The 18,103-nt window shown below is 39.8% G+C and overlaps 1 protein-coding gene across 1 annotated transcript in view; it reads left to right on the top strand.

The window, feature by feature from the left end:
* The window catches only part of KCND2 (potassium voltage-gated channel subfamily D member 2), a 266,094-nt gene that overhangs the window by 241,747 nt on the left and 6,244 nt on the right, over positions 1 to 18,103 (top strand). The window contains exons 3-5 of the mRNA XM_059847166.1: positions 4,099 to 4,261; positions 14,315 to 14,413; positions 15,974 to 16,069. Of these exons, the coding sequence (XP_059703149.1) occupies positions 4,099 to 4,261; positions 14,315 to 14,413; positions 15,974 to 16,069 (358 nt within the window). The remainder of the gene's footprint in view (positions 1 to 4,098; positions 4,262 to 14,314; positions 14,414 to 15,973; positions 16,070 to 18,103) is intronic.

The raw sequence follows: 18,103 nt of genomic DNA on the forward strand, positions 1-18,103 counted from the left end.
TGTTACTCATATCAACACTCTGAAAGATGCAGTATTTGCAAAATGAAGGAATTCCCTGGCTTGCTGTCTGTCTTGCAATAAGGAGTCAAATATGCAAAAGTGTTCTGTCACCTGATTAATACAAACAACCAAGACAAACATACATGCCTCTAAATCCATCCATCCATCCATCCATCCATCCATCCATCCATCCATCCATCCATCCACCCATCCATCCATCCATCCATCCATCCATCCATCCATCCATCCATCCATCCGCCCATCCATTCCTGTACAGTGTCACTTAGTGAAGAGGATCTCTAAAACAAATTCTGAATTCTGCAGGCTCTATTTGTGGCATCATCACCTATTTGTCTTATTCCTGAATCTGATGAAACTCATGGACTGCAAGCAATTGCCCGTCTGGCCTGTCTGGACTGCATCCAGTGAAACCTAAGCTTAGTTTGATCATGTTGTTTCTGACTTGTGATTTGATAAAACTTGATTGACACACCTGGCTTGTCATTGCCTTTTTCCTTTTTTTTTTCTGTCAGCTGAAGTAGAATGAACCTGATTGATATCAGGGATCAGTATGAAGCCTCTTTTTCTTCATTCATCCAGAACATAAAATATTGGGATGACACTTCTGACATTACAAAATTAGATTGTCAGTACAAATCACAAATGCCCAAAGACTGGTTTGAGCTTTGGCTACAATAATAGACATATGCAGAGCAGATGATATACAAAGCTATGAAAAGACTGCAACTAGCAAAAAAAGCAAATAAATGAGAATATGTCTGCAGTTCCAGCCTGAAGAAAAGTGAGGCAAGCAGAGTAGCACTAGATAAAACCTTAAAATAGTTCCCTTGTGAAAAGTGAGTCTGTGAAAATTGCTTAATAAGATTCTACATTTGTTGTGTCTCCATGGCTGAAGAAATCAGATTTTCTGCAGAATTTAGAATTTGTTTTAGAGATCAAGTATAAATTTTCCACTTTGAAATGCTAGCACCTCAAAGCTTTCCTGCCATCTGAAAATGGAGCTACACTTTTTTTTTCATTTAGAATTTCTAAAGAATAGAACAGTTGCAGTTGGGGCTATAGAAGGAATTTTTCCTTCTTTTTATGTCATCCATTTCCACTGGTGGTGTTCAGTGATATATGAGGTATAACTAAAGGTAATGTTTAATTCAAGAGGAGGAACTTCATTAGCAATTCTGATCATGACTACTCTCGACTAAAATCTGTGTCACTGTCCCAGAGGAGACCAAGGCTAACCAGGGCAAATGCAGCAAAACCTCTGTTTTGTCAAAAAAGCAACCAAATATGTTTGTCACCCTGTGAGAATTAGGAGGACTAATTTCTTTAAAGTAATTTTTTCTGACTATAATTTTATTTAAACAACTCCAGCACAGTGGTTAGTAACAGGAGAAAAACTAATTATGTAAGAATTATCAATGATGCAAAAGGTATTACTAGCACTAAATAACAGACAAGCAACATTACCTTTGAAAAATGTCACTGTATTACAACTGATGCAAACTAAAAAGAAAAGTAACTGAAAGCAAGTTATTTTAAAGTAAGCAGTAAATGCATCTGCATGACATTTTGTCCAGAAGGTAAGAAAAACATTGCAAAATACCTCCTTGTGTCAAGCAATCCTAATATTTTTTATTTCACTCTATTTCACTCTGTAACAGTAAAATATTATGAAAAGACATCTGCTTATGTCACTGGCTATGTTCACACATAAATACTGAAATGCTAAAGATAGATGAGCTCGTGGTTCCTGTCACAACTCCTAAAGCTTCAGTCTGCTCTTGATTCATATAATTATGGTGACACATTATCAACAGGATGAACTATATCCCTGAGCAATTTCGAGCCAAATTAATTAGAGCCAGCAATGTCTTCTGTCCACAGCTGCCATCGGTGACAATGGAAGCTTATGGAGGTTGGGCAGTTTGGCATTTCAAGTCATAAGTGTCTAAATATAGGCTTAGAAATCTCATTTAAGAGATCTAATTTAAGAGATCTAGTACTGGGCATGTGTAAATTTTGCATTTCAAAATCTGGTTGTGTCAGGTTTCTGCTGACACAGTCTGATCCAATATATGAAAATACTTGTATCTGTAAGAATTAAGTAAAACTAATGAATAGTGTAAAGCAGAAATATTTACCAGTGATTTGATCCTAGACCTTCTCCACGAAGCTCACCACCCTGGCCCTATGCCCACTGCTTTTCTATTGTTCTGCCTGGAAAAAAAATGGGGTTAGTGAGGTGTTAGGGATCCCATTTGTCTGAGACCTTGAAAGGTCATTTATCCACTTCCTTGCCCAAAGAAAAGAACAGCTGGTCATGCACACATTTGATAGTCAGCTCAGGCTTTAGGAAGAGATAAACACCAAAAATGCCTATGTTGTGGGGTGAAAATGTTGATGTGAAGGAAAGAATGACATTCTTTTTAGTATTTTTCCAGTTTTTAGATATCTTTATTAAGACCAGTTATATTATTCATGTAAAAGATAGGATCTATTAAATTATGTATTTTTCAAGCAATCCTGCCATGTCACAAAATGAGAAACTAATATCATTCAAATTCTGACTAAGTGTGTGGGTGGGGGATATTGGCAGAAATATAATTATATTATTCATGTGAGTATTTTACACTGGGACACACTTATTAAAAAAACCAAGTCTTTATTTAACACAACATAACCTATGTCAATAGTCTAAGACTTGGTCATCTATATTATATCTACCTGTATGACAATTTATTTTAATATCTATGTTCAACACTTTACTCATATCTTACAAAATGCAAACCATTCATCTTCACCTCCTTTTGACATGAGCTGAGCTCTCATTGCTAGAAGGTGTCCTCTAACTTCATATATTTTCTCCATCACTCCATATCCTCACCCTTTTATCCATTCCTTGTGATTACGTGCACAATTTGGACACTGATTTGAAGACTTCCCCCTCTTCTCTATTATTTTTCCAGTTCCTGATACACAGACAGGTTTTGTTTTCCAGATAGTGTTTTCTAAACACTGTTACCCCTCAGTTTTATTTCTTAACTTTTCTTGTGTTAAGAGTTTATAAATTCTTTGTAATAGGGAATATGTTACCTCTCTTTTCACTAAGCATACTAAACTCACAAGCTAAAATCAATGTTTAATAATAACTTGAAATCCAATAAAGTTAAAAACTGAATGGTACTTGAAAGTAATTCATCTTTTTATTAAACTCTGTAGGATGAAATTACATACTTGTCCCCTATAGAATACAGCAAAATGCAAAGAGCTAAAATCTCATACTAAGTTGTCACTGGAGTGCCTTTACATACATCAGTAACACTTTGTTCTTACTTGCTGGGCAAAACAATATCCAATATCATAAAGAAAGGTGGTAGCTTTAGTAATTCTGAGCACTGCCAGGATTGCAGTTACAATTTGCTTGCTTGCTTGCTTGTGGCTTGAGTTTTCCGTGCTTGCTTTCACCTAGATTGTAGAAGGGACATCTGGAACTCAGTTACTGCAGCTTCTTATGTCAACAACGAGTTAGGTCAGCCATGCTTCTGTCTAGCCAAGTTCAAAAAACACAGTGACGGAAAGTCCGTGATCTCCTGGGAAACCTGCTGCAAAAAGGTGTCACCCTGCTAAATGAAAGTACTATATCAGCTTGAGACAATAGATTATTCACTTTAGTATCTAATTTACCAAGTGGTCTCTCTTAGATCTTGCAATGAAATTGATGAGTTCTTTCAAGTAAACAGCATAAGGACTGAACTTCAACACTGATTTTTTTCTTAGCAAGGTCATTCTCTTTCCATTGCAATAGAGGCAGCCTGGGAAGAGTGCAGCAGGTAAAGCATGTGTTTTACCTGCCCCCAGTTTGACAGACAGCAGACCCAAAATTTGTTACAAAATAAAATTATTTGTGCAGAACAATGGGCAGGCTGTATATGTAAGAATATGTGTAAAAGCATTATCTATATGCAGCAACTATTATTTGTAAGAGAAGTAAAATATATTGCACAATTAATTCATTGTGAAACAAAAATATTAGAAGAGATTGTTTTGGTTTTACTAAGCCTTTTGTTTTCTTTAACTCAGGTATGGTGACATGGTGCCAAAGACAATAGCTGGCAAGATTTTTGGTTCCATATGCTCCCTGAGTGGGGTCTTGGTCATTGCTCTGCCAGTTCCTGTAATTGTCTCCAACTTCAGCCGTATATACCACCAGAACCAACGAGCGGACAAGCGCAGGGCACAAAAGGTGAGCTCCTACCTTTCCCCCCTTATCTTCCTGAACAATAGATAAAGTATGATTTTCTATATGCTGTGTGTCATTATAGTGCATATTTCTTGGCAAGAGGACCACTATATGTATGTGCTACATCCCTAAACATTTCCTAGATGCAAATGCTGTCTTATTTTTAGTGAGGGAAAAAACACCAACTCAAACCAAAACCAGCTGATTTATCTTTTCTGTCAAAATGTACAGGCCTATTATTTTGGCAATTAATCCCACTTATTAGACTACATCAAGGATTTTTAGACAATGGCTGCAGTCTCACCCACTGAAGATTCTTCTGTGCTTTTTCAGGCAGACTTTCTTTCTTCCACAGTCTTCTGAGGAAAAATAAAAAAAAAAAAAAACAACAAAACAACCCACCAAACAAACAAGGAAAACCCTCAAACCTCATAATGACTTCTAACATCTCTGCTAACAGATTGCTTCACTAATCCAGGTTTAGTTAAAGACCCAGATTCAGTCTCTGGGGGAATCTGATTGTTGGGGAACTTGTCTCCTCAGCTCTATTTTGCTTAAAAGGCTTCCGATAAACAGCTCAATCAAAAAAAAAAAAAAAAAAGAAAGTAAAAGTCTGTTTTCCCAGCTTCCTTGATTTGCTGAGTCTCTCACTAAAACATCCACTAGATCTACAAGAAGACTTCCTGAGACATATGGACAAGGTCAGGGGTTGGGAAGAGAAGTATTTATCAGGAGTGATGCAGCCAAGCCTGGACAGTCGCTTCCATCTCCACATCACTGCCAATGCATTTGTTCTAATCCACTTCTGTGGATTCTGAATGGCAGGCACTTCAGAGAACACCCATGGTGACCTGGAGCCCTGCTCTGGCAGCTGAGATGCCTGGGTGGCAGTCGAAAGGCCCCAGATGCCACACAGGTCGCGTGATTGCCAAGGCTGAGGTCTCAGCACTTGGGCTTTTTGTGGACCCATGGCCACTCTTCAAAGGTCCTGAGTCCCCAGTGATCTCAGGCGAGGATGATCATTGCTGGGGGAAGTGTGCAGGCAGACCATGGCTGGGGACTGCACATATAGACCAGGGAACACAGGCAAGCTGCATCTGCTTCATATCAACAGCAGCGCCACGGTCAGATACAAAATGTTTGTGTGTTTCTCTCTGGCCACCTTTTTGACTAATTTTTTTCATTAAAACAAACAACCCCACACCCAAAATCAGTGAAATAAATGTATGCAGCGATACCATTCTCAGAATATCTTAAAATCAGGACAAACAGAGGTACATGGCCAAGAAACTCTTAGGCCCAGGTGGAAAATACAGCACCATCCAATGGCCACATCTTGGAAAAATGCTGCCAGATGAGGAAAATGCTATAAAAAGATGACAGGTGTATCACAAGAATGTCATACCTCTCTAGAAACCTGATCTAAACCAGGCTATTTCAGGGATCTAAATCCCATACTTTATCTATCTACTAGTTCCACCCACTCTTCAGCATGCTTTGTCCCACAGCCTAATTCCAGCTGTGTGTTCCCCTCTTTCACAGCTGACTTCATGTCACTTCTACACCAACTTGTTTTTGTTAAGAGCTTTTCTAATTCTTTTGGTGGATTGGCAGCAGAGAAACAGCTGTACCTCAGCCAGTGCCCCTGAGCACTGTGGCAGTCATGGGTACCAGGTCTGCTCGATCCCAGCAGTCACTGTGCCTGTTCTGAGCTTTCATAGTAGCTGCAGAAACAACCATTTCAGATAGAAACTGTGTCCTACTGCATGCCACAAAACAGAGTTTTCTAGGCCTGCTTTACATTTGTGTCATGGTTTAACCCAGCCAGCATCCAAGCCCCATGCAGCTGCTCACTCACTCCCCCACCAGCAGGATCAGGGAGAGAAATGGAGGCATGAAAATGCAGCCCCACACCAGCCACTGTGAAGAAAATTAACTCTACCCCAGCCAAAACCAGCACAATTTGTCAATGAAAAAGAAATGGACATTAGAAAATATCTCACAAAAGTTAAATTGCTAGACTGGCTGCTATTCTCCATAATCTCTTCCTGAATAGAAACTGCTTGAGTTAATCGCTGACTTTTTCTCCTTGCAAAACAGTGAGCTCATTGTATGTTTCAAACAGGAACACAAAGTGATGAATGGCAATCCTGCCAAGCATTTTTTCCTCTACTCCCCAGAACAATGCCAACAGCAGGGATGAGAGATCTCCTCTGACTGTGTTTATGCCCTTCTTGCTTTGGAGAAAATGACTTTGAGGTCTGATTATCTTAGCACTGGATGTGTGTTTCATTGCTATCTTCTATTGCAAAGCCAATATCTTTCAATCTAAAATGACTGAGATGTTGAACTGAATATTGCTCTGATGGACTAAAAAAGAAAAATCAACAAAAAGCACTTCATGGGTACGGTATAGTCCATATTTAGCCATGAAATATAGCCTTGCATTTCACAGGGGGTTTCTACTACATTGTAAAAGAATATTCAGGCAAGAAGGTCACATTATAGAAGTTTGAAATCCCTTCTTCATTCAATACAATAGAGGCTTTACACCATTTTCTAAAATAAATGTTTCCCTAGGCACTGAACTCGTTTCTGTTCTCTGAGGCTGGAGAACATGAGTTTAAAAGAAGGTGCTGTTTCAGGGAGAGTAGCACAAACCCTTGCAGGCAATTGTACCTCCACCTGGCTACAACAGCTTCCATTGGTCTGAGACAGTTGTACCTTTGAATTGAGCAACTTTATCAATGCCTCACACAAAAGTTTAATCAAGATAGACTTCAGAAACATCAAAACACTTGGGCTGGAAGGAAACTTAAGGGAAAGTTCTTTGCTGAAGAGTTGAAATCTAGTTCCAGAAGAACTGACAAATTACAGCAGAAAAATATTGTCACTTACATTAGGATGGTTAAGAGCCATGCAACCATCATTTTATGCACTTACTGAGTTCTGCACAGTTTTTCAAGATTAGAAAATTCCACTTGTTTCTTTTTGGCAAAAAGGCACTGCACATTAATGCTTGGGAGAAGAAGGAAGAGAGAAATTTATTTATATACCATTGCATTTTGAATGGATTTTAAAGGAAGCTCCTGCTTCCAATCATAAAAAATACATTGTTATAATTGCCATGAAATCCCCCTCTGTAATACAGAAAATGCTGGAAGGATAAGCCAGCTTTCTGCTGCAGTACAGGAAACCCCTTGCAATCAATATAAACAAAAACAAAAGGGGGGTGGGGGGAAAGAAAGGAAAAATCATCTGTGCTCATCAAACCATTGTTTTCTATCAGATAGTAATGTCCAAGGATCCGGCCTATCCTGACAAGAAATGGATGAATAAATAATCCAAACTAGACACTGAAATTCAGGGCATAACTAATTATGCCCTGGAGTCTTACAGCGCCTTCTTCCCAAGCAGTTTTATCAGTACTGAGACAGTTTTGAAAAATGCTATTTGTGGAGATTTTCTCAGCTAGAGACAACTTCAAGAGGTTGTTATTTTGGTTGCCCATTAACTTTGGGCAAAGTTAATGACAGTTGTCTTGTCTTGTATAAAGGCAAGGAAAGGAGGGGAAGGGAAGGGAAGGGAAGGGAAGGGAAGGGAAGGGAAGGGAAGGGAAGGGAAGGGAAGGGAAGGGAAGGGAAGGGAAGGGAAGGGAAGGGAAGGGAAGGGAAGGGAAGGGAAGGGAAGGGAAGGGAAGGGAAGGGAAGGGAAGGGAAGGGAAGGGAAGGGAAGGGAAGGGAAGGGAAGGGAAGGGAAGGGAAGGGAAGGGAAGGGAAGGGAAGGGAAGGGAAGGGAAGGGAAGGGAAGGGAAGGGAAGGGAAGGGAAGGGAAGGGAAGGGAAGGGAAGGGAAGGGAAGGGAAGGGAAGGGAAGGGAAGGGAAGGGAAGGGAAGGGAAGGGAAGGGAAGGGAAGGGAAGGGAAGGGAAGGGAAGGGAAGGGAAGGGAAGGGAAGGGAAGGGAAGGGAAGGGAAGGGAAGGGAAGGGAAGGGAAGGGAAGGGAAGGGAAGGGAAGGGAAGGGAAGGGAAGGGAAGGGAAGGGAAGGGAAGGGAAGGGAAGGGAAGGGAAGGGAAGGGAAGGGAAGGGAAGGGAAGGGAAGGGAAGGGAAGGGAAGGGAAGGGAAGGGAAGGGAACAAGAAAGGAAATGAACAAGGAAGGCTTAGGCAGGGTTGGATATAATTTTCTGTTCTGTATGTGAAAGGTAGCAAGGGCTAAGGTTTGGCAGGACACTCACAGTGTCACGTTCGCTGGGATGACTACCAGCCCAGGGAAGAGACAGGAGGAGGCACAGCTTCCCTCATGGAATGGGTGTCTGGCCACTCCATGGCAGCTTGCACCCAAAGGTCCACTCCCAGCAGCACCAATCATGGTTATAAAGTCCTTCATATCCCAGATGAAGTATCCCTTGCTTGTGCCTTTTCCATGCATGCCTTTGGGAGGCAGGAGCCTTGTGTCCTCTCGGCCAACAAGTGCCTGAGCGCAGGTACATCTGCCCAGTGCTGTTCATTACCTGAGGAACAAAAGAGCCTTAATATTAGTTGCCCAAGCACTTTCTGCCTAGAGTGACTTTGCCTGATGCCTCAACAGAACAGCCAAAGAACCATCATCAGCTCCAAAATTTTACTTTAGGCATAAAATTCAACCTGAGTCTTTCATGCAAGTATGGCCTTCTACCTTCACAAAGCAAAATATATCCTGAAGATTGGCTTGGCTTTGTCATTTATTAATTGTATATGATGCATTTATCTGTCAAGTTATGAATAATCAGTTACTAGCTAATTATAAATAGCTCTAGGATAAACTGCAACAACTGCTTAACAGCATCTGGAAGTCTAGAACTGTGTTTGCAGTAGGAAACCCTGCTAGCCATTTTAACTTCTTTATATGAGACAAGTTATTAATATCAGGAGTATTGCAGAAGTATAACTAACAGTAACTTATCTGGGGTTTTTGAGTTTAGCAAAAAGAAGCATGTAGAATCTGTGTTTATTGAACAATAATTTAAATAGGTTGTGAAAGCAAGGCACCACTCAAGAAATGTATGAACCTTATTTAATTCCATGTCCATTAATGTGCAAAGTAAACAGCATTTTCTTCTCTGTTACATATTGATGTCATGCAAATTATTGCCAGCTAATATGAAATCAATCATTTGCAATTACTGAAAATTAGACAATCAGAGCACGAAATGTAGGCTGATTTTTCGTTTGAAAACAAACACACAGGGAGGATTTACGAAACACCAAACAAAAAAACTTATATAAACAGAAAGGTAACTGATATTTTGGACAATATTCACCCTTGTTCCAGGAGCCAGTGTTGTGGCTGAGCACAGACAGGCAGATAAAGCCCACCCTGCTGCCCACTCCCTCTCTCCTCCCCAGAAGGATGGGATGAAAATCAGAAAGGAAAAAGTGACACTTGGAGGAGCAGACAAGGCCTTGGCTCTGTGCAAGCACTGTGCAGCAGTATCCTAAACATCCCTGAATTGCAAACACTGTTTTCAGCACAAATCCAAAACATAGCCCCATACCAGCTCCTGTGAAGAAAACCAGCTCTGTCCTGACCAAAGGCTGTGCACACACAATGACTGGGAAGGAATGTTAATATTTTAAATGTACAAAATTATTGAACAATAATAACTAAAAGGTAAGTAATTATTAACTTTTGAGTTTTCATAGTAAAACAATTATGTAATCTGGAGAGCAGCAAGAGCCAACAGGAGTTAAGTACTAAATTACCTGGGCTACCCTGGCTTCTTGCATAGCAAGTTGAAGAGAATTTTGCCAGAAATTATTCCCAGTACCACCATAAGTCCTGTCCTAAAACCTTCCTGATGAAATCATTCTCTTAAAATAGCTGGACAGCTGAGGGCATCTGAGTGTCAAAAGCTGGATGTTGTAAATACCCCAAAGTGCTCCATTTAGCTCTACTTAAAACCTTGTGAAAATGAATGCTTATATTTCTAAAACTGTCAGAGCTAACTGTTGTTGAATAACAGTTAATTCCCCTTGTGAGGTTTCTATGAATGCAGCCCTAGACAAGGATCCAACTCTATGTTGTAAAATTTGAAGCTAGAAAAAAGAAAGGCATGCATTTCAAAGAGAAGTTCAGTGCAAATACAAGGGATGTGGCAAAAATTAGAGCTGGTCATCAACTTCTTAGGAAGAATGGAGATGAGATTATTGGTGTTGAATTTCATTAAAATATGCAAAAGAACTGTATTTCATCTACCTTTTTTTAGTGCTAGACCGTGTAAAAATTACCAAAATCAAAGTTTCATACTCCAGAAATCTTCATAGCAAAGATATCATCTACTTCATGAGAACTTCATTCTTTCTTTTTTTTTTCCCCCTAGATATTTTGTGAAAGAGGAGGATGAGGAAGGGCTTTGAAGTGGTTGAAAGAGGCAGTTGTCACTCCCATTCTGTTATACATTACAGAAAATGCAGACTAAAGGACAATGCAGCACTTCTGTAACCAGTTTTCCTGATGTTATCACATAATTTTGATGCCTTTCATGGGAGTTCTATCCCCAGCACACAGCCCTTAAAATCCTGTGGATGACATGAGCTTTTAATTATGCCTTGATAGGAAATGTGAGAATTCACTAGACTGCTCATCCTCCAGGCTCATATATAAATCAGGCAGAAGCACTGAAAATAAATCTTATCACTTTATCAGATTTGTAAACACTTTCAGTTTCTGCAGTATTTTCTCTAAGCTGGAGTATAAACATGGAGGCCACAATATCTGCTTCCTCTCTTCCTCTCAGATTTACTGTCTTCTCTTTGGTAAATGATATAAATTCAGGCCATCTGAATGAGTCTCAGCTGGAAAGATGTAAGCTATTACTTTCTAGCTCACAAAAGCTTTCTAAGACGCAATAAATTCATACTTGCAAAGCAATTTTAAATCTTCACATAGAAAGTACAGCCTTCATATTATATGTGTCCTGGCATTGATATATTAAGATAGTCTGATGGACTGTTATGTTTTTCATATTTCTTTATTAAGCGATGCTGTACCATAATTATTACTTCAATCACTAAAGAGAAAATGAATATGCATGCTAAAAGGAAAAGCAGAACTAATGTATGTTAAATGTCTGTTCATTAAATCTAATTAATCTCCCTGTATAAAGAGCAGACTGAAAAGTACCACAGCTAAAATATTTGTGACTGAAATCACTTATTTATGGGACTCCTCTAAAGGCATTTCCAAAGCATCTCGAGCTCCTGAGACTAAACTTTTATTTATTTATGAACATAACCAAGTGCACTTTGCCCAGCCCGTGACTATTCTGTGGTGCAGGTAAAACTCCTTCCTCCACCCTTCAACCCAGCATGTTTTGGTTGCATCACGGGAGCACCATCTAGAAAAGAACCAGTTTCCTGAGGACTGAGCCCCCTACTGTGCTGGTGGCCCTGGGTGTTCCACCTAAAGCCCAAGTGAGCCAGGAGGGTGGGAGCTCTAACAGTTCCCCACACTGGTTGCTCCTGGGGACCCCAGGCCAGGTCGTTGGGGATGTTTTCTCGTTACCACTAAAATAAGATGCATTAACTGCATTGATGGAAAAGCTATGGTCACCAAGAAAGTCAATAAACAAATGTGTTATCTTAAAATGGGCAATAGATCACAAAATCAATCAGTAGCATCTCATGTGAGCTTTTTGGCTCAAGGATGCCCACACGTAGAGCATTACTTTATTTTCTTTCAGAATAATTAAGTGATAACAAATGCATGACATAGCATAAGCCAGATTTCAGCCATGTTAGCTGTTAGCTGTCATAAATTTCTTGGCTTGCTTTTAAGAAGATCTTTAAGTTTGAGGCTGTGAGTGCAAAGAAATGTGGTGTTGAGCCATTCCTCTAAGTCAGTGAATTATTAATCATAATGCCAGAAAGATCTGGTGGCTGCAGTGACTGGGCTGCATCCCTCTCTAAGCACATACTGACATTTAATGTCACAGAAATTTGGGGAAGGGGGGAAAATACTCTCTCTATTTTTTGAAATTGTCCACAAATTAAATATAGGGTATGAAAATCCCTACTGCTATATCAAAGTTGGATTTTCAGGTGCTTTACTCTATCTCCTTCTGTTCTTCATCAGCCATTTCATTCCAGATGCTGCTAGGCATTTGGCTTTCAGAATCAGAAATCTAACCATGAAGATAAGCCCAGATTCCATCTTATACATGTAACAAGAAGCAAAAAATACAGAACCAGGATGCCATCCTAGTAATCCCATAAAAGCTTCTGTTTTCCACATTAATGGTTGAGAGAGTCCGTTCTTCATGCTTTCCCTTAATTCTGTGTTCTATCTGTTGTTCAAAACTCAGTGGATGCAAAATGTCTGTGACTCATGAGCCTCCTCCTACTCTGGATGAAAGTCACCTTCACAAGCAATATGGCTCACCTGAGAAATCACAAATTTCTCTCAGCAATTGATAACTGCAGTCTCTGAAAAATCAGCTTGTGAACAGGTTATGAACAAATATGATAAGTATCAAGTCTGGTTCTACTGACAGACATGAAGAGGTAGGTGGAGGCTGGTGAGGCTTGGTGTCTTTCAGGGCTTTGTCTTGGGACGGGTGCCCTTCAATATGCTCATCAATGACACCAGCAGTGAGATCAGGTGAGCCTCAGCAAATTTGCAGATGACACAACGGTAAGCAATGCAGTTGACACAACAGAAGGAAGAGCTGCCATCCACAGGGACCTGGACAAACTTGAGAAGGAGACCCACGAGAACTTCATGAAAAATCAAAAAATTCAAGTGCAAAGTGCTTCCACCTGGGTCAGGACCATTCCACACATGAGTACAGGCTGGCAGAGGAGGTGATTGAGAGCAGTCCTGTGGAGAAGAGCCTGGGAGTCCTCATGGATAAAAAGCAGAAGATGAGCCAGCACTGTGCACTCACAGCCCAGAAAGCCAACCCCATCCTGGGCTGCATCAAAAGCAGCATGGCCAGGAGGGCAAGGGAGGTGGTTCTCCCACTCTCCTCTGCCCTGGTGAGAGCCCTCCTGGAGTGCTGCATCCAGCTCTGGAGTTCTCAGCACAAGAAAGACACGGACCTGTTAGAGCAGGTCCAGAGGAGGGTCACAGAGATAATCCAAGGGCTGGAGCATCTCTCCTATGAAGACAGGATGAGAGCTGGCATTGTTCAACCTGGAGAAGAGGTGTCTCCAGGGAGACTTTAGAGCAGCCTTCCAGTACCTAAAAGGGACTTATAGAAAGGAGGAAGAGAGACTTCTTATACAGGCAGATAGTGACACGACAAGGTGCAATGTTTTTGAATTGAAAGAGGGCAGGTTTTTATTAGATGTTGGAAAGAGATTCTTTATTAAGGGGGTGGTGAGGCACAGAAACAGGTTTCCAGAGAAGTTGTGGATGCCCCAGCCCTGTAAGTGTTAGAGGCCAGGCTGGATGGGGCCCTGAGCAACCTGATGTAGTGCGTGGCACCTCTGCCCATGGTGGGGGTTTGCAACTGATGACCTTTAAGGCCCCTTCCAACCCAAACCATTCTGTTATTCTAAAATAGTCTGGCAAATATTCAGGAACTCAGCTGGGAGACAGCAAAAAAGCACTATTACATTTTGGTACTCCAAAAACCCAGAAGACTCTGAGAAACCCACTCCTAGGTGTCGCAATATTACATTTTTTCTGAACTGTTTATTTCCCTTTAAAGAGATTTTCACTGCAAAAGCAACTGAAATGGATGTCCATGTTTCTGCCCCAGAAGACATAAGGAGGAGCAGTTGCAGCAAAGCAAAAACAAAAAAGGCTGCACTTCTTACTGATCTGTCTAATCCCTTCTCCAAAGTCATTGTTTTTAGTAGCTGGTACATGCAAACAAATAAAAACTTCTACCAAATGCATTTTAAACGGGAAGACACTTGTGATTTGCTCCACCTGGAGGACGGATACAATGCAGTCTGTCAGTCACTGCGAGATTGGTATTCATAGGCAGCTGATTCCAATTAGCAGTTTTAGACAAACAGGGTAATGGCTGTGAGTACAAATGGCACTCTTCATTTTGTCTGTTTTCACAGAAAGCCAGGCTCGCTCGGATCCGCGCGGCAAAGAGTGGGAGCGCTAATGCCTACATGCAGAGCAAACGAAATGGCTTGCTGAGTAACCAGCTGCAGCAGGTAATGTTTGTGTTCCCTCCACCTCAGGAGTAACCACTTAATGACAGCCCAGCAATAGTTTATTCCACTTATCACCAGGGTGAGTCACCTTGGGGCTTTGGGCAATGTTATCTTTAGAGGTAGATTAAGAAAGGATAAACTGGACAATTACTACTGTTAAAGGAAGTTGTGAGAATCGACAGTGGGGTATTAAGAGATGAGGGAAATGTCCAGATAGAAATGCTGGATTCAATGTAACCCATATTTCTGGAGTTAGATCCTGTAGAAGAACTCATGAAGGAAAGTACAGAGCATTTGCCTCTTAGGAGGTGGGTTGGATTTATCTCACTTGGCTTTAAACGGGTAGAACATGGGTGACAAAACCAGGTTCTATCATCAGTAAAGGAAAGGGCAGCTCTTGAATACTGTTTGCAAAGAGGGGTGTTGCAGAGTGAAGTGTTCCCTCGAAGCACCTACTTGGGTTTAAGGAGAATCTTGGTGGTTACCTCAAATGCATTTTAATCTAATGTTATCTGAAGTAAATTCCCTGCTCACTCCTGCCACAGAAGTCAGGACCAGCAGCTGGGACTGGGATCCACAGTGACCCACACTTCTGGGAGACAGCCCCTTGGCTGCTCAAAGCTGTACCCAGCTGAGAAAGACTGCAGACAGAGTGGTTTTTAATCCCTGCCATTTTCTGGCATTTAGGCTATTCCCTGAGGAATACAGGAAGGCTTTTATTCCTCTGTGCCCTTTTGTTCAATACATGTTAAACAGCCGGATACTTAAACCTATAGCCAGAAGTGGAGGAAGTGGCTGTCTATCTGTCCTGTCTAGCACAAGAGATGAGCAGTCAGAGCCCTTGTTTCCTCTTCTGCTTGAAAGAACTCAAATATTTGAATCAAAAAGACCCCAAATAGCTTAATTACCATGCAGATTTCAAATATCCCATGGCTGAATTGTATTCTTTTCTATTATCCCACTTCCTCCCCTATTTAGTTTTTTGCTTTCTAGTGAATAATTTTGAAAGCAATTAATAAACAGTGGATGCTTTCTACTTAATTCTTCATTCCATGTCAGTAACATTTGCTATACGCTTTCTAAACCCAGTAGATTGGGATCACTGACATGAATTTTTGTGTAAGCAGCAATGCCAAAAATTCTTTAGTGCTATGAAATGATCCTGGGAGGACAGCTATTTTTAGTTTTCTTCAAAGAGGCACATTCTCAGGAAGAACAAATATTTTACTGTAACTTGAATTGATTAAAATTTTAAACATGTGTTGATCCAACATTCAAAGCTTTTGTGTTGATTACACTTGTAAATGGTACTATTTTATCCATGCATAAAAGATCTAAAATGAAAACATTTAAAAGGAGGTGCAAGGGAAGGAAAGAAAATAGTTTGGTTTAAAAAAAAAGCAAAAGCAATTAAGGTGCAAAATAATTTTTGGTATACTTTGTAGACGAAGCGTTGCAGTTATCCTGCCATGTACAATACAGATTAGTTCTCATCAAATATTTGGACAAGAACCCTCTTGTTCAAAACTGAGAATAATACAGAGTTTAATGTATCAACAGTCCTCCAATGAAGAAGAACAGGCCTTTGTTGGCAAATCTGGCTCTTCCTTTGAAACACAGCACCACCACCTGCTTCACTGCCTGGAAAAAACTACGGTAAGAAAAGAGAACTGTGTTTTCCTGAGAATTGCAACACCAGCCTAGTTTTTAATGTTTCCAGTTCTCTCTTCTAATTAATGAGCCTTTGTATTAAAGCGGCTAGCTGGGAAGAAAAGGCATTTTATTTTCTTTTAAGGCGTTATACCCAATGCACATAAATAAGAGAGAGATATAACTTCTGCTATATTTGATGGAGATCACTGTGAAAGTCTTTCAGCTTTATCTCAAAAAAAAAAAAAAAAAAAAAAAAAAAAAAAAAAAACCCACAACAAAAAAACCAAATACCACCCCCAAAAACAAACAAACATCAAAGACTTAAATTCCCACATCAAACATTGCTAAATTTTGACAAATTAAAACCTGATATATGTGTGGAATTTAATGTCCTCCTTTTGACAGCATGTCTTTGAAATAAAAGGGCCCAGTTTTTGTTATGTCAGTTAGTAATACATCACCCATATGCTTGTTGTGCTTATGTCTCCTCCATTCTTACTTTAGAAGTATTAATTTTGTAAAGTGTGCTGTAGGACAGAACATCTTACTTCCTATTCAGAGCACACTGTGGTTTCTTTTGCTAAGATTCTTGCTGGGTCCTTTTGAAACATTTTTGAGACATTTTATACCAGAACCTGATAATAGCAATTTGCCTTTAAAATTTTTCCATGGTAGAATATGGCAAACATATTTAAAAATCTGAGTAATAACCACAGGTCTTGTCAAACTTTCATAGAAATCATGGAAAAAAAAATTCTACACGTTTGGTAGGAGCTGAATTCACCTCCCAAAGTTTCACCTTTCCTCTAATCATAATGGTGGAGTCTGTACACCATTTTTTTTTCTCTTAAAAAAAATGAAGTCTATAAGCAAGTATTATCTTGTTTCTTGAATCTACATTTTTCTTTCCTTCTGTTGGGTTCTGCTACTCAACCTGAGTTCCTATGATATATTAACACAAAAAAAATATATGCAGCAGTTCCAAGCTGTGTTCTGGAGATGATACATTCCTAAAATTTTAGTGGGAACTTGATATTCTGGGCCCTCAGCATTTGGAATCTGGCAAGTTTCTGGTTCATTGTAGAACAGGATGGGTGGTGTGTCTTCTTAAGGCTCTCACCATCCTTTTTGGTGTAACCATCATGATACTGAGAAAAGGCATGTTTTCTCTTTTCTGTCACTGAAAAGTCAATAGGATAAGATCTCACCCACCCTCAGAAATGCAGAGTGGGCAATGTGATGGAATTCTGAGAAGATTGCATTAATAATGAAACTAATTGCACTAAAAAATATATTTTACAAATAACTTTTAGCTAATTTAGGAACAGTTAGTTAATAAGTATAATTAAATCAATTAGCTTGTGCCATTATAGCATTTCAAAATGTTTCAACTCTATATTAAAAGTTCAGTCAGTAAAACTCTTTAATCATTGCTCCATAAAGGTTTTAGGAAGCACAAAATTACTTTTAATCAGACAAATAACAGAGTTCTTGGCAAACATATTGCAAGCCGCTGAATGTAATCTCACAAGAGCAATTAGGTTATTTTTCTCTCTGAATTTTATGCCTACTGTGCGATCATGTTCAAAATCTTGATTGTGACTGACATATGCCTTATAAAAGTCAAGCAAATTCTTTTTTCCTTGTCACTTGAAATTTACATTCTTCAACACCTCGTAATTCACAGAAACTTGTCTGAGTGAAGAACAGAAAAAATGGAAATAAAAATGTTATGCCTATAAAGATGTTTGCCTTTTGTCACAAACACTTGGCCAGAGTTGTTACTGTCTTCACTTGGTTCACATATTTTATATTGGCCCCATATGGCAATTCTGGAAAACATCAGCACCTTTCCAATTAGTACAAAATTTTTTAGGGGGAAAGTAATTTACCTCATTCTAATACGCAAAAATGCAACAGTCTGACACAATTGGTGTGAGACTGAGTAGAGTGTAAAACAATCCAGAAAATGCTCCATAAAAAATTCCTCTAAAACATTGTTGGGATACACAGACTAACTCCAGCAGTAAATGGACA

The sequence above is a fragment of the Haemorhous mexicanus genome, chromosome 5, assembly GCF_027477595.1.
Source record: "Haemorhous mexicanus isolate bHaeMex1 chromosome 5, bHaeMex1.pri, whole genome shotgun sequence".
In the NCBI taxonomy this organism is placed as follows: domain Eukaryota; kingdom Metazoa; phylum Chordata; class Aves; order Passeriformes; family Fringillidae; genus Haemorhous; species Haemorhous mexicanus.